Source organism: Sebastes fasciatus, chromosome 12 (genome assembly GCF_043250625.1).
Source record: "Sebastes fasciatus isolate fSebFas1 chromosome 12, fSebFas1.pri, whole genome shotgun sequence".
Classification (NCBI taxonomy): domain Eukaryota; kingdom Metazoa; phylum Chordata; class Actinopteri; order Perciformes; family Sebastidae; genus Sebastes; species Sebastes fasciatus.
Window position 1 is genome coordinate 14,712,504 of NC_133806.1, and position 22,124 is coordinate 14,734,627.

The following is a 22,124-nucleotide window of genomic DNA, read 5'->3' on the forward strand; positions in this document are numbered from 1 at the left end:
CATTTTCCACAGTATCGATACACGGGTACCAGCTGAGCTTTCTTCTCTTCGACAGCGAGTTGACACACACACACACACACGCACGCACGCACGCACGCACGCACGCACGCACGCACGCACGCACACACACACACACACACACACACACACACACACACATGCTATTTATCTTCTAATAATCTAACATTTTATGCCGGCAATGTTGGCAAAATGGTATAGAATATTGATATTTTTCAAGGTATTGTGTCGAAGTTAGAAATGACAGCAGCACTACTTTATACTTCTACATACGAGGAAATATTTTACTTTTTATACTACATTTACATGACAACTTACTGTTCAGAGTAAGATTTTACATCAAAAACATTGGATAAGCTTGTAAAATAGAATGCATTGTTATATATTAAACCAGTTGTTCCCCTCACATGGGGTCCTTGTCAAGTGTTTTAGATGACTATGAGTTCTTAAAATTTCCACCAAAGAGACATTTATCCTTTAAACTTCTCTCATGGTTTCATTTAAATGCCTGTTTGAAGCTCAAATTATCTAATATTTCATAAAAATGCACAAATAAAACAAACAGCAGAACTTTTTTCTTATTTCCTGCCCCATTAATCATCTGACGACCCTTTAGACTTATCTGGTGATCCTGTACATGAAGTGTAAACTGTGATGTAAGTAAATGTAATTTAAACCATTTAAATGTGCACACCTCATCTGTCTCTGTGTCTCTCTCCTCAGGCTTACTTCACCCTCCCCTGCTGTCTATCTCCTCACCCTCCCTGTGTGTGCTGTCAATAATTGATGATCCTTACAGACTCAAAGGGTAACAGGTCCGGGAGAAAATGTCTCACCCATTTCTTTATTTATTCACAAATCTATCTTTAAGTTCAGTCAGGCTGACAAACCAACACAACTGTTTATTAAAGCAGGAGGATCGATGGCATGAAGTAGCCCGAGTGTGTCCGTTTTATAGTTTGAAGCAGCTGCTTGCACCTGCGACCATGAGCGGGTTAACGCTGCTGAATGTCTGGCTGACAGCAGGACAGAGGGAGGAAAGGGAAGCTTAAATGAGTGAGAGGCAGGGGGCAGAGAGGAGGAGGAGGAGTGACAGGATGATAGAGTGAATTAATTCAACCATAGCCAGCCCTGATTGACTCGGTAGCAAACTGGCATGTACAAACATCCACAGTGACACCAAAGCCATGGAGAGAGAAAAGAGGAATGACATGTCTTTCTCCAGAAAGAGAAGTTTCACTTTTGGGGCATATGGAGGGTGAGTAAAGACACTGTTTGTCTCAAATTAGGACTGACATTTTCAAGTCAATTGAGTAGCTGCACTTACTGAATGATAAATGACATTATTTTTTAGATATAAGTATGTTTAGTAGTACGTTTTTCTTGTCCGAGTAGTTCTCACTTCCTTGTTTACAGTGTGGACAGATTCACATGTGCGGATGAGACGAGGTGAGGTTGTATTTTCTTTTCTTGTTGCAGCTATTTCTAGCTATAACATTCCAGCTTTATTGTGTAAATTAAGAACTGAATGAGAAGTGATGAATTGTGCTGTGAATGAACCTGTTGCTGCAGACCTGAATCTGCAGAGGACAAAATACTGGACATCCTGGACTCTCCCGCCAGTGACAGAAAGCCTTTCCTCTCTGCCAGCAGCAACCAGAGGGTGATATCATTTTCATGTTCAGCGTGCACCGTCCCGTCTTATTTTAATGTATCCTGCATTTCTGAGAAGTTTACATTCGTAACTGAACTATTTTTCATGTTCCTCTTTCTCCCCACGTTTCTCCTTCCCTTTCTCTCCGTCTGCATTTGTGTCTGACATCTGCTGCCTGTTGTTGGTATCAGGACACAGAGCTGTTTGAAATCATTGAGAAGCTGCAGGTGAGTTACAGCACCATTGATCTTGTGTAGTGTTCATTGGTGTCTGAGCAAGAGAAGTTTCTTATCATCTTATCAATACTCCCCTCGTCCATCAGGGCAGCAGGATCGATGAGCAGCGGTGTGAATTCCCTCTTCCTCTAAAGGTTAGTCTTCAATCTGAGGATAAAAAAACACAGCACTGACTCTTTATGCGGGTTTGATCCTGTGTGAGTGTGTGTTGACACAATGACCTTTCTATGAACGCCATGACATTTGTTTCCCCAAACAGCAGAAAACAACAGACCCTCATCATCATCAGGTGCTCCTTTGTGTCTATTTTAGTGTCAGCTTTTAACAATAGGTGGAGAGCTGCCGCTCATCCTCCCTCCGGAGCTGGGGGGCTACTGGATAGACCCCCCTCTGGAGAGGCTTGTAGACATGAGTCCCACCTGCTCCCAATATGGCCTCGATCCAGAGAGCTACGACATCATGGAGAGAGATGGGGAGGCCAAAATCTACCACGAGTTCTTCCGCTCACGAGTAAGCAGACTTTATCTAAAGTCTCAAGGAATGTGTTATCTTTCCTGGACTTGTGTTTTATCATCTTTTGTTCCCTTTAGTACCATCACTCCTTCACAGCAGTGGATCCATGTTTGGGGCCTCTGGTTCTCTCTGTGTGTCTGGAGGAAGAGGAGAGCAAGCTGCGGGTGATACTAAGGTTGAGATCTTAACCCATTTTAGCCAACTATGAGACCGTTTTTGTATAATCCAAGCTGCAATACAAGCAGAAGCGTTTCCCAGAGAACCATACTTTTCCTTAAAGTCCCCCTCAACTCAACGCATTCAGTTGTGACAACATTATAGAAGGGACCCTACAGAGAAATAAAACATTTGTCTTACCTTTTGCTTGATCCAGTCTGTTTGTTATTGTGTCCAAGTCCCGCTCAAGGAGAAGTCTCGTTGTGAAATATGGATATCCGTATACTCTGGCTCAAATAAGTACAACCTCATCCACATTGTCGAAATCATCTAGATATTCAGCCATGACAATGAACATATTTTAGATAACACTAAGCTACGCTTTCTGTACTACAATGCAAAAACTCTGCCCGGCTGGCACTCACGTTTCCACCATGGATGTATTCCTCCGTTGTCTTCCGGCAACACATCACCTCGCCGGATTTCAGAACGAGACATCTCCTTGAGCGAGACTCTTTCCATAATGTCGGACACTTATAATAACAATCAGAGTCGGTCAAGGCAAAAACAAGCACTTTTAGTGGACGTAAATGACGGTGCCAGCTTGCCCCAATAGCACCATATTGCACCCCGTGGGCAGCTGCCGTTTGCAGCGCTCTACCTCAATACTGGACCAATTTCAGAAATCGTTGTCACTGTTAGTCAGTTAGACACAAAAACATGGGGAAATACGGTCCAGGTTGAAAAATACTGAAGGTACCCTTTAATTCCAAGCAATCCTGCATCAGAGATGATAATACTGTGATTGTGTTTCTTGTCTCACAGAATGAAGGAGTGCTCTCTGCATGGAGTTTTCTCTGACTCTCTTTTCCCCAACATCCCATCTGCTGTTGAACTAGCAAAGGTATCGACTACTACTTATTCGGAAAGGAGGAAGTATTCATGTCCATTCAAAGCCGAAGTAGGCAAGATTGGAGCAAATATGATTAAAAAAAGTTATTTTTATAAAACGGTTGCTATATCGTGACGGTAGTACATGAAACAGGTAACCTGAAAAAAAATGTGCATGTAGAATTTGTATGTAAAAAAATATCTATAATGCCAAATAAATGTAAGGGAGTAAAAAGACATCTGAAACACAGGGAAATAGAAGTATAAAGTAGCATAAAATAGAAATACTCAAGAAAAATCCCTCAGAATTGTACTTCAGCACAGTGTTTGATAAATGTAATTAGTTATTAAGTCTGTAAAATGACTCATCCTCTCTGTAGATGCTCTGTGACAGAGTGACTGTCTCAAAGTTTGAAGTGGTCAGCTACCTCAAGGTAATGCTCTAAAAATGACCAATAACTGAAAATAAAAGACCACTTATTTTAAATCCTCTCAAAGATTAATTCCTCCCTCTCACTCATCCCTCAGGCTCCAGAACTCATAACTACATTTGATGAACACAGAGTGTCTCCGAATTTCAAGTTTGGCATTTTGTACCAAAAGGATGGGCAGGTAAGAAAGTGTGCAGGAAATGTTGATTAAACTGATGTCAGGTTATTAAATAGGTGTTATTGGTCGCTGTAAGCACCATAGATGTGGGTCGATAGGTGCCTACTACACCCACTAGTAGGTTTTATCATCTAGTCACATGGTCGATAACTGAAAGAAGGTATAAAAGAACCTAAACCCAGAAAGAACCCAGCAACCTCCAGGGGCCGTAGTAATTATGACAGGAGCAGAAGCCGAAATCAGGGACTGTAGTATAACAGCGTGAAACCAGGAGACCGGGGTTCGCATCCCGTGAGAAAGTTGTCTTTGTGTTCACAAATGTTAAGTTTCATTTTAACTTCTGAAATGTAGTTATTTTATGCCAAAACACAATGTTTTTCCCTTAACTTAACAAAGTGTTTTTGTTGCCTAATCCTAAAGAAGTTGTAGTTTTGTTGCCTAAACCTAACAAAGCCTTTTTGTTTGTGTTCAAAACGTAACATGTCATTCAGTTTTACAATGTGTTGCTTTAGCATTCAGTTTTACAACGTAGTAGGCGTAGTAGGCCCCTACTGACCCATATCTACAGTATGGTGCTTATAGCAACCGATAACGCCTTTTTAATGGCCTGATAACAGTCGAATCAGGTGCAACATTCATAGGAAATGAGTGAAATATGGCACCATATCATAACCACTCAGACAACATCCGTCTCTCTCTAGTTCACTGAGGAAGACATACTTGGGAACAATGAGGAAAGTGAAGAGTTCAAAGAGTTCCTTTCTATTTTGGGAGAGACGATTCAACTGCAAGGCTTCACCGGGTAAAGTACACTATGTTGACGTTGTTTAGCCGGACGAATGACACATACAGTGTGTAACATCACATGATTTCTTTCTTTTCGCTCTGTTTTCTCAGGTTCCGAGGAGGACTGGATGTGTGTCATGGCCAGACAGGAAGTGAAGCGGTCTTCACTTCCTTTCACGGGAGAGAAATCATGTTCCATGTCGCAACTAAACTGCCCTTCACAGACGGCGACCCGCAGCAGGTTGGTTACTGTATCATCAGCCTGATGATTCACATGCAGGACAGTATCTAAGGGTATTTATCGAACTAGTTACAGACTAGACACTGACACACTTTTTTCTCTCCCTACACAGTTACAAAGAAAAAGACACATTGGTAATGACATAGTAGCGTTGGTCTACCAGGAGGGCCAAACCCCGTTTTTATCTGACGTCATCAAGTCTCACTTCCTGCACTGTTTCCTGGTGGTCCGGAGGATTCAGGGTCCAGAGGAGGCCGGTGAAACTGCATACCAGGTGAGTTAAAAAAACAAGCACGGTTGAATCTATCATTAGTGTTGGGCGATAAATCAATATGAAAATCTATCATCTTTCAATAGAATGGTATCGGCATGAAATCATATATTGAGATATCGTGATACACAGTTTATGATATTTTGAGGGAATATAATTTGAAGATTGCGGTTTAGTTTTTACATCACACTTTACATTACCACTCAGTTCAATGCGATTAACAACCTGTGCATATATGGAAATATTTATTTATTATTTACTTTTTCTCTATAATTTCACTTGAAACCGTTATGTTCCTTTTGCACTAAGGTTCTTAATTTAATGAGAAAATACTCCGTACTTTTCATTTGTCAAGTATTCAATTCAAACCGGAGTATACAAAAATAGGATTTACCATGTGATTATTTCATATAGACAATTTATTTACTGAATTACCAGATAACATGCTATATCATAAATACATATATCATTATTGAGATATGAAAAGACCTATATCATGATAAAAGATTTTGGCCATATTGCCCAGCCCTTTCTATCATCCCTATCAATAAAACTGGAGTGCATCTTGTTTTAACAGATTTGCCCTTATATTAAAAAGCATACTGTATTTTGTGGAGCCCGACCATTGCTGGATTTGTTAGGCTGATACCGATGTTACTATTTGAGAGTTTTAAAAGAAGTCTAAAATGTCAGCTGATATTAATTTGTTTATCATAAACAGTTAACGTAAAAAACATTTTTTAATAAAGATATCTTAAATTTGTAATTTTGATCGATGTTGGGACATTTTACATTAGAAAAATAAACTTGTCACTGCTCTCTGGTGGACAAACTATGCAATTCTTAACAACTTTGGTATTGCTGTGCTGCTTATCAGTAGAGATATAGATTAATGCATCTGTTATCAGCTAATATCAACAAGTAATTTTAGCCAGGCCGGTTTATCAGTCCATTTCTAATATTTGTTCCTCTTCTCAGGTGTCCGTCACAGCCAGAGAGGATGTTCCTCCCTTTGGTCCGGTCCTCTCGGACCCTCCCACCTTCACAGATGTAAGAAACAATACAAAGGTCAACAAGCTGTTTTCATTTCTCTAAAATACAGTACTTCAAGAAATATATGTAGCAGCAACAGACAAATCATAATTTTCATAATTTTTAGTTGTTGTCAGTCTACCAGTGACACTTCACAAATATAGACATCAAAATGTTTTTCCAAAGATTTAATTCTTGTTTATTTTTTCCATAATTTTTGGAGTAGTTTCACCACCATCCACAACTTATTTAAATTCTTCCAGCTGTGAGCAGCTCCCTCATTTCTTTTGTGCAATGCATTCTGGGAGAATAGTTTATTAATAGAATATGTATGCTGTCTGCTTTGATTATAATTTAATTTGTGTCATTAGTGTGAACACACTATATACTCAAAACCCTCTTAGAACAGTCTGTAGTATAGAATTGGGACACGGTCCTGTCCGCCTTATAGTTTTTGGTCCTTATTTGCCTGTTTTAACATTTGCCTGCCTAGGCCTGTTGTCTTGTTAACAAACCTTGCTTTGATCATCCACCCAGTAAACTTTATTACTCCACCTGTCCACAACTTGCTTACCTGAATCACTACAGTACACAATACTTATTGAGATACTTCACAAGTCTTGGGTTTCTTCTGTCCTGACTTTTAGCGCTCCCTGCTGAGAGAATTCCTTCTGACTAAACTCATCAATGCAGAGATTTCCTGCTATAAAGCTCAACGATTCAGCACACTAGAGGTAGAGTGAAAAATGCTTAATTTCATTTCAAAACTGTACTTAATGCTTGGGAATACACCTTGGAATTATGAACGTAACTTCTTTATTTATTTATTTTTTGTTAGTGCAATGGGACAAAAAAGGGACAAATTAGACAGACACAAGTGTAACAATGTCCCTTAACTGTTAAATACTGTAACAGTAAGACATAATAAATATAAGTTATAATTTGAATTTGGCACAAAATTGTAATTGTTTTTGATAGTTTCATATGTTAGTTTCTCAGCATATATGAAAGTGTGGGACTCTAAGGGAGGGGGGGATTTATTATTATTAATAATAATATATTAATATTAATATTAATATTAATATTAATATTAATAATAATAATAATAATAATAATAATAATAACAATAATAATATTTTATCTCTGCTTTGTGCTCTCCTGTCTGACCTCTCTTATGCAGCTCCGCACTCGTTCCTTGCTCCTGGAGAGCCTGCAGGCTGAACTCTCCACCCGTTCCCAGTGCATGATGGGGGATCCATCACTGTCTGCTCTCCCAACTTCTGAGGGTGCACGGGGGTCATCTGAGGGGAGTGGAGGATTCATTGAAAACTTTAAGGTAAATGTTGGCCTCAAATTTCAGATACTCTCTCGTACTTGACTTTACTATTTTCACTTAATCATTTTCCCTCTGAATCTCTGTCATCAGAGAGCCATACGAGTGCGGAGTCACTCTTTTGAGACTCTCGGGGTACCCAGGAAGGTTGGTGGCAGCAGTGCTTCACAGAAGCCTAAGGTACAACATTCACAATGTGATTGAATGTGACTGAATAAATACTTATTGAAAGGTTTGAACTAATATTCTCTCCTAATTTCCTTTACAGACAGAGAAAGATGGAGAGAGGTACGACTTGTGAAAATGTGAAAATGTTATCTTTTTGTATGAGTTGAGTTAGAAATACTATTTTTTTTTTCCTGCTTTTCAGTGACAAATCTCCAGGACCTGCTGACAGTTTGGGGCCGGCTGAACTCAAAGATCAAGCAAGTCCTCAAGAAGAGACATAAAAGGAAATATGAATTTGTAGATTTTAATTGTTAATATATAGACATTGCTAGCCTATATGGTTACTACTTTATTATCCTGCTGGATGGCTTAATTGTAAATAGAGTGTAAAAGTAAATAGAATTTCTGAGAATATAAATATTTGACTGTCATAGCAGCAATATTCTACATAAATGAAAAGCTTAACATTGTATTTCAGTGAAATGTTAAAGATATAAAAAACTGCCAGGAAAGGCTGAAATGTTTTGAGTTTGCACGTGTGTGTTTTTATTGTCAATAAAAAATGTTTTACTTCAGTGAGGGATGCAAAAAGAGGAAGAGGAGAGGAGACAGCGTTGAGGAACAGCAGAGGAAATGATTGATGATGATTAGTACAATAAGCACAAAATGAAGAATGATTGTTTTGATGATGACGATGGGTATAATGATACCAGTAAAACATGATTATTGAAAAGACAGATGATGTTGGCAATTTAAGAAACAAACATGTTACACTGAATGTAACAATAAGCAGAAGAGAGGAGGAAGAATATACTGTGATGGAAGAACTTTTACATTTATAAAAAATACTTTGAGCGAAAGTCTGCATTGAAATGTTAATAAGTAAGACTAAAAACACATTACGAGCTAAATGTACTATATGACATAATTAGAATTATTATTACTGATGCTGTAATGTGTAAACATTTTAGGTTTTTCTGTGTAAAATCTTAATCTGCAAAGTAACTAGTAGCTGTAAAATAAATGTTGTGAAATATTCTAAATAAATTATAAAGTGAAATATTTTCCTCTTAAATATAGAGTAGTAGAAGCATAAAGTAGAAGAACCTCAAAACTGTACTTAATTCTTGGGAATACATCTTGGAATTATGAACGTAACTTCTTTATTTATTTATTTATTTTTTGTTAGTGCAATGGACAAAAAAGTGACAAATTAGACAAACACAAGTGTAACAATGTCCCGTAACTGTTGAATACTGTAACAGAAAGACATAATAAATAGAAGTTATAATTTGAATGTGACGCATAATTTTAGTTGTTTTTTGTTAGTTTCATATTTGTATGTTTCTCAGCAAATATGAAAGTGTAATTTATTATTATTATTAATAATAATAATAATAATAATAATAATAATAATAATAATAATAATAATAATAATAATAATAATAATAATAATAAATTACACAATTACAGGATAGGATAGGATAGCACTTTATTTATCCCCGTGGGGAAATTGCAGTTGCACAGCAGCACAGATTCTAACAGAAGAAGTAAGAATTTACTACTCAGGTGTAATTCTCACTGTGCAATATTTTCCACTTGTGCAATTTTGTAAATAGTCTGTTTATTGTCAATACTGTATATACTGCTCCTATTTCTATACTTCCTTCTATTTAAATGGTTCATATTTTGTTACACTTTGTTTAGTTCTTTTTTTTTTTTTTACTGTGTTAGCTGATGCATCTTGTTTTTTGCACTATCCCCTTTGCTGCTGTACACTGCAAATTCCCCACTGTGGGACTAATAAAGGAATATCTTATCTTATATTATCTTATCTTATAATAAGACAGGGCATGCAATAAATAAGAGAAAAAAATACCCAAGCAAAAAAGCACATATAGTACATACTGTATATATATAGTATATATATATATATATACTATATATATACTATATATATACTTTAAGAAGTTTAAACATGCACTATCTGCCTTTAAACATGCACTATCTGCAACCATCTTGGACTCTAACCACTGGCGCACTTTACACTTACTTACACTATACATCCTATATACCACTTTATAGACTGCACACATGTACATATTACATTTATTTATTGCACATACTACATTTATTTATTGACGGACTGTACACACTATGTGCACCCATTCACTCTGTATCTTTTATATCTCTATTATTGTTTTTATATTTTTTGTATACCTTTACCTCTCCTGTGTTTCACTCTGTTTGCTGATGTTGCTGCTTTGACACCTGAATTTCCGGGGATTAATAAAGGTTCATCTTATCTTATCTTATATATATTTTTTAATATCTACTTAATTATCTACTTAAAAGAAACAAGTTTATTAGAGAAACTGTAGTATTGAAGAAGAAGGAGAAGAAGAAGAAGAAGAAGAAGAAGAAGAAGAAGAAGAAGAAGAAGAGCTAAACAAAGTGTAACAAAATATTAACCATTTAAATAGAAGGAAGTATTAAAATAGGAGCAGTATATACAATAAACAGACTATTAACAAAATTGCACAAGTGGAAAATTATATTGCACAGTGATAATGAATGAATGAATGAAATTCCACCTGAAAATATCAGGTTATTGTCAGTTTTTGGTGTGTAAGTGTAAGTGGTCTACTGGGAGCACAGATCTGTGATATACTGTATTTTACATCAGTAAAGGCTGTTGGGAATGACTATAAACAATGAAAAAAATATATATTACCATGTAATCAATTTATATCTATATAATATATAGATATAATGTATATTTTCTAGTAAGTATATTATGAGTATATAACATACATGTATAATAAATTGTAATTGTTTTATTCATCTTAAGTGTATAAACCAATCCTTTGGTCAATAATTGTATTGTAGTGTAGTATTATATAATATAATAATGGCAGGAGGGGTAATATTAGTGTTCTTTGTCACTTTTGGAAAGTGGCATTGGTTTAACCCAGGGGTGCCCAATACGTCGATCGCGATCTACCGGTCGATCGCAAAGGTAGTGTGGGTAGATCGCATGGCATTAAAAAAAAAATAAAAAAAAAAATAGAGACGTCAGCCAACAAATTGCAACACTGTTTCACCTGAACTCATCTGGAGTGGAGGATGAGATTTTGACACTACAAGCTGACATTCAGCTTAAGTCCAGGGCTCATGGACAGTTCTGGAACTTACTCACAGAGGAAAAGTACCTCAACATGAGGAAATGTGCTACCTCCTTGACTGCATTATTCGGCTCCACTTATTTATGCGAGTCAGCCTTTTCCCACATGAAGATTATTAAGTCCAAATACCGTTCCACCTTGACTGATGATCATTTGGAAGTGTGCTTGAGGCTGGCTATCAGCAGCTACTGTCCGGACTATGCATCCCTGGCTGATTCCATTCAGTGCAAGTCATCAGAGTAAGGTAATGACAAAAAATGTACAGAGTTATATTGTACAATATGGGTTCATGCAGTTATGCAAGGTACACCAACATATATTGTACATATAAAGAATACTCAATATATTTATAAATAAATATATGTTTTGCATTTTTATAGTAGGTAGATCATTTTGACTTGGTCATTTTATAAGTAGCTCGCATGCTGAAAAAGTGTGGGCACTCCTGGTTTAACCAGTGAAGATCTGAACCACTTCATGAACCAGTGACGTCATCAATGACGTCATCCATATAAAACTATACACGCCTAAATGCGCGCATCGCGGAAAACTTCCTGGATTAGACACACGCCCCGAAGCTTCACCACAGCACGTAACATCACGTAACATCACTAACTGCACCCTGAGACAGATCTGAAAGCAGACGCTCTCTGTTAACTCTAATTTACATGTAATCTACTCACAGTTTTAGTAGAACAACAGTTAAAGAGCCACTGATCTCTGCAGACCTGAAGATGACATCCAAGAAAGTGATCGAGTTATACTACGATGTGGTTTCTCCGTACTGTTGGCTTGGCTTCGAGGTTTGTTTCTTTTCTTTTTTGGGGGGTCTAGCTCATGGACTGTCTGCTTCAATAACACAGACTTGTTTAAAACATGAAGCTTTTACACGGACTGTTTGTGTTTACAGGTGATGTGCCGCTACAGACATGTGTGGAATATAGAGCTCAGACTGCGTCCTGCATTATTGGGTGGTGTCATGAAAGGATCAGGTGAATAAACACCTGGGAAAGTAACTAACTACATTCACTCAACTACTGTAGGTGAAAGTAACTCATTACGTTTACTCAACTACTGCTGTAGCCTGCTGAAGCACAATGTTTGAGGTGCTTGTACCTTACTACGTTTTAACTTTAGTTACTTTGCAGATTCAGATCAATTATACCAAAATATAATCAACAAATAAAATATTATATTAAAGGTTGAGATCAAATAAGGGAGATGATTCACAATTTAGCAGTATATAAAGTAAAACTAGCTCCACCTTTACCAGCTGCAACATTAAAATGACATTAAAGGGACTGTTTGTAAGAATGAGAAAGTTGTAACAGCGACACCTCTGGCCGTTAAGTCAACGAAAGTCTGTTGCTCACGCTTGCCCGTGTGCACGCGCTACCTGAATGTGAGCGAGCATCCGTCAAAACAGTGAGGCGACACACACATCAGCTAAAACCACAATATCACTCTATATTTCACCTGCTTGGCAGTAATGTTAGCTGACCAGACGAAGGTCTCTCCATGAATCACTGCTGATCCTGGATTTGGCTTTTCCTGCCTCAGCCTCCCAACCGCGGCCAGAGGGAGACACCGGCACCTGGTCGGAGACGATAACGTTTCTCACTGCGGAGCCCCGTCACTTCACAAGACACGGAAAACCTCTGTTGGTCTGGAGGAGCTGCAGCATTTATTTCTGCACAAATTCACTAGATATTAGAGCTACGAAGTCTTCTGCAGTGTGTAGTGTGCGCGCATGCACGTGAGGTGGAGCGAGCTGTGAGTGAAGGCAAGCAGAGGAGCAGAGTACAGCAGAGACTCCGGCCCTGGAGACCAAAGTTACGGTCTCCCCCGCGTCCTCCGACCACGGCCAACACTGTTTTGCAAGACGGGCTTCACTAGATATAACTTTGCGGTTTTGGTGCTTCCGTGTAGTTTGTGTTGGAGTCTGAGTCTGAACAGCGTAGCCACACGCGAGCGCGCATGGGACACCGACCCGCAATGATTTATACGTGTAAGAAGTTACAAACAGTCCCTTTAAATTGTGTCACAATTAGGGGGGGATCCATTGGCAGAAATGGAATATGATATGAATAAGAATGTTTTCTTTAGTGTATAATCACCTGAAAATAAGAACTGTTGTGTTTTCGTTACCTAAGAAAGAGCTGTTTATATCATATATCGCCATGTTGCACCGCCATGTTTCTACAGTAGCCCAGAACGGACAAACCAAACTGTTAACTTTTCCTGCTTGGGCCGAACATTATACATCACACACACACACACACACACACACACACTCTACGCACTGGCTCTGCTCCAAATGGCTCTGGAGAGGGCCATTCACATTTTCACGTAGCTCTCAAACACGCTTGGCACACGACAGAGGCTTCAGTTGGTTGCAATATCCTCACCTCACTGCTAGATACCGCCAGATCCTACACACTGGATATGTTACATCCACAAGAGCTTTTAGAAAGGTGCTGAATAAAAATATGTCTTTTCCTAGGAAAACTTATGATTGTGAATTAATCATTAAAAATGTTTTGAATGTTTTGTTTTTCTCTTTGGAAGATATGACATTTGGTTCCCACTTCTAACTAGGCTTGTCAGCCAACAGTAAAACAACGTCCTTATCATGTGGTATTTCTGTGTCGTCAGTTAGTGTGGGGAAAAAAACTGGCTGAGTTTGACAGTTAGTGACTTGCAACGACTTGTTATGAAGTGAATGCAATGGAACGGGGGCGGGAGAATGCAACTCCTAGTGGCTGAATGTTATCAATAACACCTTTAAGTAAAACTGTTGGATTCAGGACCTTTACCCATACCTGTGTATACACTGTTGGTACTTTTATATTTCATACAATAGTTATCTTTCATGACAGGCAACAAGCCCCCTGGTCTGCTTCCAGACAAATTGCTGTACATGACCAAGGATCTGACGCGCTCGTCACAGTATTTTGGTATTCCCATGCAGGCTCGAACTGACCCCTATGAGGCCACGTTCCAAAAAGGTACATACAAGCAGGATCTGATGGGGTCAGAGCTGTGATGTGTATTCACAAAACAGTGGTGGCACTATTTCTTTATTGAGCAAAGCTAATAGTGCAGCGCGTTTCAGGTCTTCTTCTGTTTTTCTTCTCCTAGGCTCTTTGTCTGCAATGCGATTTGTGGCAGCAGTACAAGAGCGGGAGAAGGGTGGAGACAAAAAGGTGGAGCAGGTGTCCAGGGAGCTTTGGAAAAGGATCTGGAGCGAGGACAAAGACATCACAGAACCTGCATCCTTGTCTGAGGTACCAGCTTATCAAGCCTGGTCGTGTTTGAGAAGATTAAGAAGCACTGTTTAGCGTTTGTCACATTTTTGCACATGTCTGTGCAGGCGGCGATGAAAGCAGGACTGTCTGACAGGGAGATTAAAGAAGTACTGGAGATGTCCACCTCAAAGGCGATCAAAGACAAGCTGAAAAGCTCAACACAGGAAGCACTTGATCACGGGGTCAGTTGTCCTTCAGTTCTTCTTGTAGATTCAGAGAGACGAGACATTACAGGGAAATTACCAAAATTCTCTCCTATTGCGTCTTCCCAGGCATTTGGCTTCCCTCTTGTGGTGTGTCACGTCAACGGAAAGCCACAGATGTTTTTTGGATCTGACAGATTTGAGCTCATGGCGCACTGCATTGGTGAGAAACTGTTCATTCATGAACACACATAATGGAAAAGAGACAATAGAAGTATATATGACACTTGACACTTGCCTCAATCTACTGTTGCACATACTGCAAGTCACCTCTGATAATATACACAGTTTTATATAGGAATAGGTTTTATTTTGGGACTGACAAACATTTGACAACATTACAAATTGTGTTTCAGCTTTTCTTTATTTCTGTGGTTTGTGCAAAGTTCAGCATCTCATTAGCAGTTCAAGCTGAAGCTCTCATTTTGTTCTGTGTTGCAGGGGAGAAGTGGCTGGGACCTCAGCCCGACAAATCAGCTGCCAAGCTGTGAGGTACAAAGCTGCCTTCAAACACTCTTCGTCTGCTCACGGATTTTCATTTTAATAAGGTCTTTTGATTTTTTTTTTAATTCTTCAAATGTCATGTTTTCTGTGCCTTCTGATACCAAGCAGTGTGTTTCAAATAAACCTTAATAACAAACAGTAGTGTGCAAAAAGTAATACATTGTACTGTTAATTATATGCTTAATAAAAAGTCAAAGTATAGTATGTAAAAAAGTGATAGTATAGGATGCCGAATAAAATGTAAAAAAAAGTCATAGTATACTATATTGAAAAAAGTCCTATAGTTTGTTGAAATTGTATTTTAAAAGTCATAGTATAGTATGTTGAAAAAAAGTCATGACTTTTTGCGGCATTATACTATAACTTTTTTTATTTCTTCGACATACTTTACTATGACTCTTTTACTACATTTATTTATTGACGGACTGCACGGGCGGCTTTGGCTCAGAGGGTAGAGCAGGTTGTCCACCAATCGGAAGGTCGGTGGTTTGATCCCCGGCTGCTCCGGGTCACATGTGGATGTGTCTTTGAGCAAGACACTTAACCCCAAATTGCTCCCGAAGGCATAGCCATCGGTGTATGAATGAGTATTTAGAATAGATCCTGATGGGCAAAGTTGGCACCATAGTAGCCTCTGTCATCAGTGTATGAATGAATGGGTGAATGCTGACATGTAGTGTAAAGCGCTTTGAGTGGTTGGAAGACTAGAAAAGTGCTATATAAGTCCAAGTCCAAGTCCACACACTATGCTCACCCATTCATTCTGTATCTTTTATATCTCTATTATTGTTTTTATATTTTTTGTATACCTTTACCTCTCCTGTGTTTCTCTCTGTTTGCTGATATTGCTGCTTTGACACCTGAATTTCCCTCCGGGGATTAATAAAGCTTCATCTTATCTCATCTTATATATATTTTAAAATATCTACTTAAAAGAAACAAGTTTATTATGGAAACTGTAGTATTGTTTTACTGCTCGTGTCCATTAGGTGGCGGTGACGTACCAATCCGTTGTCTTGCCAATCGCCAATAAATTCAAAGAAGAAGAGGAAACAGAAGAAACAGCAGCCTGAGTGGAAGAAGAAGAAAATGAAGGTCGGCTAATCGACTTCAATTTGCTCCAGAGGAGGGCAGTAATGTGGTGGTTTGCTTGAAATCGATTCATATTCCATAATCCTTGCAGTCAGACCAACATGTCCGTGTTGTTTGTAGCTCTAGCTATCTGTAACTAACGCCTAGTTCAACAAATGGTGACAAGTCCAAGCTCTTTCTCTGCTAATGCGTCTGTGAGAGTTAAACTGCGTCTGTGAGAGTTTAACTGCGTCTGGTTAACTCAGTTGCACTTTGACACACTGCTGCACACTGACACAGACCTGCAAGCAGACGCTCTCTGTTAACTCTAACTTACATTTAATCTCCTCACAGTGTTACTACTAACAACAGTTAAAGAGCCACTGATCTCTGCACACCTGAAGATGACATCTAAGAAAGTGATCGAGTTGTTCTACGACGTGGTTTCTCCCTACTCCTGGCTTGGCTTCGAGGTTTGTTGCTTTTCTTTCTTTATGTCATAGTCCATGAGCCAGGTGGTTGGTCGTGCCACCCTGGAGGGACCAGGTCTCATAGTGGTTTGTTTAAAAGGTCTATGTCTCTAGTGTTGGGAAATGCATGATAGCATTGCAGCAGTAGTTGCTTTCTATGTGCTATCACTCCTTTCTCATCCGAAAGCTTTATTGTCATTGTATTAAATACAACGAGATTCACAGTTTGCCACTTCTGGTCAGTGCTTTAAAACAAATATTTGACAAGACTAAACGAGGCTGATAAAACATAACAGGTAAAACACACACAGTTATATAAAGCAAACAAAACAGGTAAAGTAGATGTAATAAATATAAACAGAAGTGTTACACTAGAGTATAAAATATAAAAATAGATGTTATGTAAACAGAGGTAATTGCACTTGTGAAATCGGTAGGGTAGATGTAATAAATAAAATGTAAACAAGTTGCACTTGGGGTGTATATTGCATCAAGGATATATTGCACAGATGGAGGTATTCACATTCAGTGTATTAATATTGCACAGATTTATTGTTTGTTCGGTGTCCGTATGGCCCAGGGAAAGAAACTACACATAGATCCAGCATAAAAGAGGGAAACCAACACACAATATCATGAAGTTATATATCGTTGTAAAGCTCAGACTATATAATCTAATGCTGCAATGGGGCAAATTCTGAATGCAACTCCAAATGCCCTTATAACTAACTCCATATTGATCTGATGTGCCCATGGATAGTTCCAGCATAAAGAGCACAAACAGTTTTAAAATGATATATTATATGACTAACAACAATAACAACATTTCTTATCAGAATAAATGTAACTGCAGTTTGTATCTGATAGGATGTTCAGAACTTTGCATTGGATTCTGTTATTGGGGCCGTTTGTAAATGGCTTTCTAAGCAGCAGAAACACAAAATAATACAAAAACTCTAAAAACTTTCCTAAGAAATTAATTCTCTATCCATTATTTTATGTTTTTCTCACTCTTACCTCATTGTCAATATAAACATCTTCCAACTGATGAGGCCCTGACTCAGTGGCAATGGGTTATATTCCAGGTGAAATGTGAAAATGATGTTCACTTTTTTATAAAGGCATGAAACTTGAACAGTTTGGAGCCCTAAACATTTTGAGATATGGAGCCATCGCAACCAAAATTACCATAACCAAATTAAGTATTTTGTATCATATCTGCATGATAACATGACACATCAAAGGTGATGTCTATCCCTTTGTTTGGATGGCCAACATATACAATGATACCATTCACAATATCATAAACTGTTCAGGTGAATAATTAATGGTGAATTCAGTGATGTTGTATGAAGCAAATCACACTATCAGTTTCAATAACACAGACTTGTTTAAAACATGAAGCTTTTACACGGATTGTTTGTGTTTACAGGTGATGTGCCGCTACAGACATGTGTGGAATATAGAGCTCAGACTGCGTCCTGCATTTCTGGGAGGCGTCATGCAGGGATCAGGTAAATAAACACCTGTGAAAGTAACTAACTACATTCACTCGACTACTGTAGTCTACTGAAGCACAATTTTTGAGGTGCTTGCTCTTTACTACGTTTTAACTTTAGTTACTTTGCGGATTCAGATCAATGATACAAAATATAATCAACAAATAAAATATATTAAAGGTTAAGAAAAAATAAGGGAGATGATTCACAATTTATCAGTATATAAAGTAAAACTAGCTCCACCTTTTAACAGCTGCAACATTAAAATGACAATGCATCAATAAGTAACCCAATAATATATATTATTCTGAAATGGGCCCTTCTGCATAATGAATACTTTTACTTGAGGTACTTTAAAGAGACTGTTTGTAAGAATCAGAAATTGGTTGTAACAGTGACACCTGTGGCTGTTAAGTCAACGAAAGTCTGTTGCTCGCGCTTGCCCGTGTGCACACGCTACCTGAATGTGAGCAAGCATCGCTCAAAACAGTGAGGCGACACACACATCAGCTAAAACCACAATATCACTCTATATTTCACCTGCTTGGCAGTAATGTTAGCTGACCAGACGAAGGTCTCTCCATGAATCAATGCTGATCCTAGTGTTGGCTTTTCCTGCCTCAGCCTCCCGACCGCGGTCGGAGCTAAACTAACTCTTCTGCAGTGTGTAGTGTGCCCGCATACACGTGTGGAGCGAAATAGCGAGAACGAGAGCGGTGTGTGAAGGCAGGCAGGCAGAGCCAAAGCTACGGCCTCCCACGCGTCCTCCGACCGCGGCCAACACTGTTTTGCAAGACGGGCTTCACTAGATATAACTTTGCGGTTTTGGTGCTTCCGTGTAGTTTGAGTTGGAGTTTGATATTGAACAGCGTAGCCACACATGAGCGCGCATGGGACACTGACCCACAATGATTTATACGTGTAATAAGTTACAAACAGTCCCTTTTAAGTAAAACTGTCAAATTCAGGACTTTTACCCATACCTGTGTAGACACTGTTGGTACTTTTATATTTCATACAATATTTATCTTTCATGACAGGCAACAAGCCCCCTGGTCTGCTTCCAAGCAGAATGCTGTATATGGACAAGGATCTGAATCGCGCGTCACAGTATTTTGGTATTCCCTTGAAGGCTCCAGCTGACCCCTTTGAGGCCATGTTCCAAAAAGGTACATACAAGCAGGATCTGATGGGGTCAGAGCTGTGATGTGTATTCACAAAACAGTGGTGGCACTATTTCTTTATTGAGCAAAGCTAATAGTGCAGCGCGTTTCAGGTCTTCTTCTGTTTTTCTTCTCCTAGGCTCTTTGTCTGCAATGCGATTTGTGGCAGCAGTACAAGAGAGGGAGAAGGATGGAGACAAAAAGGTGGAGCAGGTGTCCAGGGAGCTTTGGAAAAGGATCTGGAGCGAGGACAAAGACATCACAGAACCTGCATCCTTGTCTGAGGTACCAGCTTATCAAGCCTGGTCGTGTTTGAGAAGATTAAGAAGCACTGTTTAGCGTTTGTCACATTTTTTTTGTCTGTGCAGGCGGCGATGAAAGCAGGACTGTCTGACAGGGAGATTAAAGAAGTACTGGAGATGTCCACCTCAAAGGCGATCAAAGACAAGCTGAAAAGCTCAACACAGGAAGCACTTGATCACGGGGTCAGTTGTCCTTCAGTTCTTCTTGTAGATTCAGAGAGACGAGACATTACAGGGAAATTACCAAAATTCTCTCCTATTGCGTCTTCCCAGGCATTTGGCTTCCCTCTTGTGGTGTGTCACGTCAACGGAAAGCCAGAGATGTTTTTTGGATCTGACAGATTTGAGCTCATGGCGCACTGCATTGGTGAGAAACTGTTCATTCACGAACACACATAATGGAAAAGAGACAATAGAAGTATAAATGACACTTGCCTCAATCTACTGTTGCAAACACTGCAAGTCACCTCTGATAATATACACAGTTTTATATAGGAATAGGTTTTATTTTGGGACTGACAAACATTTGACAACATTACAAATTGTGTTTCAGCTTTTCTTCGTTTCTGTGGTTTGTGCAAAGTTCAGCATCTCATTAGCAATTCAAGCTGAAGCTCTCATTTTGTTCTGTGTTGCAGGGGAGAAGTGGCTGGGACCTCAGCCCGACAAATCAGCTGCCAAGCTGTGAGGTACAAAGCTGCCTTCAAACACTCTTCGTCTGCTCACAGATTTTCATTTTAATAAGGTCTTTTGATTTTTTTTTTAATTCTTCAAATGTCATGTTTTCTGTGCCTTCTGATACCAAGCAGTGTGTTTCAAATAAACCTTAATAACAAACAGTAGCGTGCAAAAATGAATACATTGTACTGTTAATTATGTGCTCAATAAAAAGAACACTGATAACTTCCAGATGATGAAGCTGGTTTTGTTTTCTATCGAAATACAAAAAGGTATGAAAACGATGCAATTGTGTATTTGTTGCATTATGTAACATGCTAAGGTGACCAAGGGCTGGAGACTCTGGACATTTAAGTAATGGATGTGAGGCAACCAGAATTAGGGAGAGAGAGACACAGGAAATTCCACCCTAAAGGGACTTTATTTAGAGGAGTTCCCCTTTAACTTCATCACGTGGTTTATCTGCGTTAATACATAAACAAAGGAAGATGCATGACATAAACTACATTGCATGTGCATTTACTCAACACAATCATAATGAACTGAAATCCAGATAATGTCTAATCAAACAATATATCAGTTAAACAATGTTCTTTTGCACTTTGTCACAATGTTTTTGACTGTTTATGTAAAGCACTTTGAATTGCCCTGTTGCTGAAATGTGCTCTACAAATAAAGCTGCCTTTGCTTTGCCTTGCCTTCACACAGGCAGTCATAAAGTGAACACAAAGGCATGAACTCACTTTAGAAGATGCACTTGAAGGCGGGTGATCAGGTCTGGCTGGTAGCATGCAGGGCAAACAGAGAAATGTTCTTCTCCTCCTCCCCTCCTACTTATAGGAGTCCTGATTGTCTTCTGATTGGGCTCACCTGTGGCAAGATGACTCTGAACAGCACAGGTGAGCCTGTGGCTCCTCTCAGAGCTCATCAGGATTAAGGCGGACATGAAACAATTTAACACACACAGTTTAATATTTTTTATCGTGCTAGTGTCGTGGCTCTACGGGTGGTGGGACGGTCGGTCCAACTCTTTGGTCCAGACTGAAATATCTCAAAAACTACGACAGTCAACAACATTCATGGTCCCAACAGGATGAATCCTAATGACTTCTGTTCCTCTAAGCACCAACATGAGGTTGACATTTGTAGTTGTGGTGAAATGTCTCCATAACTACTGAATAGATAGCCAAGACATTTAGTGTAGACATTCATGTCCCCCTCAGGATGAATTGTAATAACTGGTAATCCTTTAACTTTCCATCTAGCACCATCGGGTTCAATTTTTAATTTTCATCCCCATCAGCCTCAGCTGTTCTGTGTTGTTAAATGCGAATTAGCAACTGCTAACATGCTAAAATAAGATGGTAAACATTCCACTGCTTAACATCGGCATGTTGTCATTGTCAGTATGCATGTTAGCATGCTGATGTTAGCCTTTAACTCAAAGCATCGCTGTGCTGAAGTACAACCTTACAGCTGCTAAGACCCCATGTTGTGTGTGACAGTTCACATGTTCTATACAAAATGTAAGGCCTAGGTTCTTTGTCACCGCAATCATTTTATCATTGTTATTCATAAATTCTAAGTCTTTGTAAACCATCATTGGAACATATTGATATTACTTTGATCGTAAATCTCTTGTTGGCTCAGTGTTTCTTCACAGAAAGGAGGTCCTGAGTTTAAACACATGTACGCTGGACGGGTTTCCTCCGACAGTCCAAATATGTGCAGGTTAGGTGGATTGAAACTAAATTTCACATAGGTGTTAATGTTAGTGTGTACGGGGCTCTCTGTATGTGTGTGCTTTGTGGTAGACTGAGGAACTGTGTGGGC

General features: G+C 38.9%; 3 protein-coding genes across 3 annotated transcripts; all 3 read left to right on the top strand.

The window, feature by feature from the left end:
* The first annotated feature begins 1,041 nt into the window (after nt 1-1,041).
* On the top strand, nt 1,042-8,773 carry rap1gapl (RAP1 GTPase activating protein-like). The gene is made up of 19 exons (XM_074653308.1): nt 1,042-1,276; nt 1,435-1,467; nt 1,591-1,681; nt 1,864-1,899; nt 1,995-2,042; nt 2,221-2,418; nt 2,499-2,596; nt 3,403-3,481; nt 3,849-3,902; nt 3,997-4,080; nt 4,779-4,879; nt 4,975-5,104; nt 5,217-5,378; nt 6,354-6,425; nt 7,055-7,141; nt 7,588-7,743; nt 7,834-7,920; nt 8,009-8,028; nt 8,111-8,773. Exons 1-19 carry the CDS (start codon nt 1,206-1,208, stop codon nt 8,187-8,189), a joined length of 1,686 nt encoding a protein of 561 aa, XP_074509409.1. The 5' UTR covers nt 1,042-1,205; the 3' UTR covers nt 8,190-8,773.
* A 2,896-nt stretch (nt 8,774-11,669) lies between these two features.
* On the top strand, nt 11,670-15,264 carry LOC141778833 (glutathione S-transferase kappa 1-like). Its single transcript, XM_074653310.1, has 7 exons — nt 11,670-11,896; nt 12,004-12,085; nt 13,973-14,101; nt 14,235-14,380; nt 14,467-14,583; nt 14,674-14,767; nt 15,046-15,264. The coding sequence occupies exons 1-7, from the start codon at nt 11,828-11,830 to the stop codon at nt 15,093-15,095; spliced, it is 687 nt and encodes a 228-aa protein (XP_074509411.1). The 5' UTR covers nt 11,670-11,827; the 3' UTR covers nt 15,096-15,264.
* Nucleotides 15,265-16,042: 778 nt separating this feature from the next.
* Nucleotides 16,043-20,522, top strand: LOC141778832 (glutathione S-transferase kappa 1-like). The gene is made up of 8 exons (XM_074653309.1): nt 16,043-16,203; nt 16,534-16,652; nt 18,082-18,163; nt 19,189-19,317; nt 19,451-19,596; nt 19,680-19,796; nt 19,887-19,980; nt 20,252-20,522. Exons 2-8 carry the CDS (start codon nt 16,584-16,586, stop codon nt 20,299-20,301), a joined length of 687 nt encoding a protein of 228 aa, XP_074509410.1. The 5' UTR covers nt 16,043-16,203; nt 16,534-16,583; the 3' UTR covers nt 20,302-20,522.
* The last annotated feature ends 1,602 nt before the right edge of the window (nt 20,523-22,124 follow it).

What these genes read in the sequence shown, in the direction of transcription:
- LOC141778833 (XM_074653310.1), top strand. Translation starts at nt 11,828, where the DNA reads ATGACATCCAAGAAAGTGATCGAGTTATACTACGATGTGGTTTCTCCG. An exon ending in AACCTGCATCCTTGTCTGAG is followed by an intron (nt 14,381 to 14,466) that starts GTACCAGCTTAT and finishes ATGTCTGTGCAG; the next exon opens with GCGGCGATGAAAGCAGGACT. An exon ending in AGGAAGCACTTGATCACGGG is followed by an intron (nt 14,584 to 14,673) that starts GTCAGTTGTCCT and finishes GCGTCTTCCCAG; the next exon opens with GCATTTGGCTTCCCTCTTGT.
- rap1gapl (XM_074653308.1), top strand. Translation starts at nt 1,206, where the DNA reads ATGGAGAGAGAAAAGAGGAATGACATGTCTTTCTCCAGAAAGAGAAGT. An exon ending in AAATCATTGAGAAGCTGCAG is followed by an intron (nt 1,900 to 1,994) that starts GTGAGTTACAGC and finishes CTCGTCCATCAG; the next exon opens with GGCAGCAGGATCGATGAGCA. An exon ending in CCGGTGAAACTGCATACCAG is followed by an intron (nt 5,379 to 6,353) that starts GTGAGTTAAAAA and finishes TCCTCTTCTCAG; the next exon opens with GTGTCCGTCACAGCCAGAGA.
- LOC141778832 (XM_074653309.1), top strand. Translation starts at nt 16,584, where the DNA reads ATGACATCTAAGAAAGTGATCGAGTTGTTCTACGACGTGGTTTCTCCC. An exon ending in ACTCCTGGCTTGGCTTCGAG is followed by an intron (nt 16,653 to 18,081) that starts GTTTGTTGCTTT and finishes TTGTGTTTACAG; the next exon opens with GTGATGTGCCGCTACAGACA. An exon ending in AGGCGTCATGCAGGGATCAG is followed by an intron (nt 18,164 to 19,188) that starts GTAAATAAACAC and finishes CTTTCATGACAG; the next exon opens with GCAACAAGCCCCCTGGTCTG.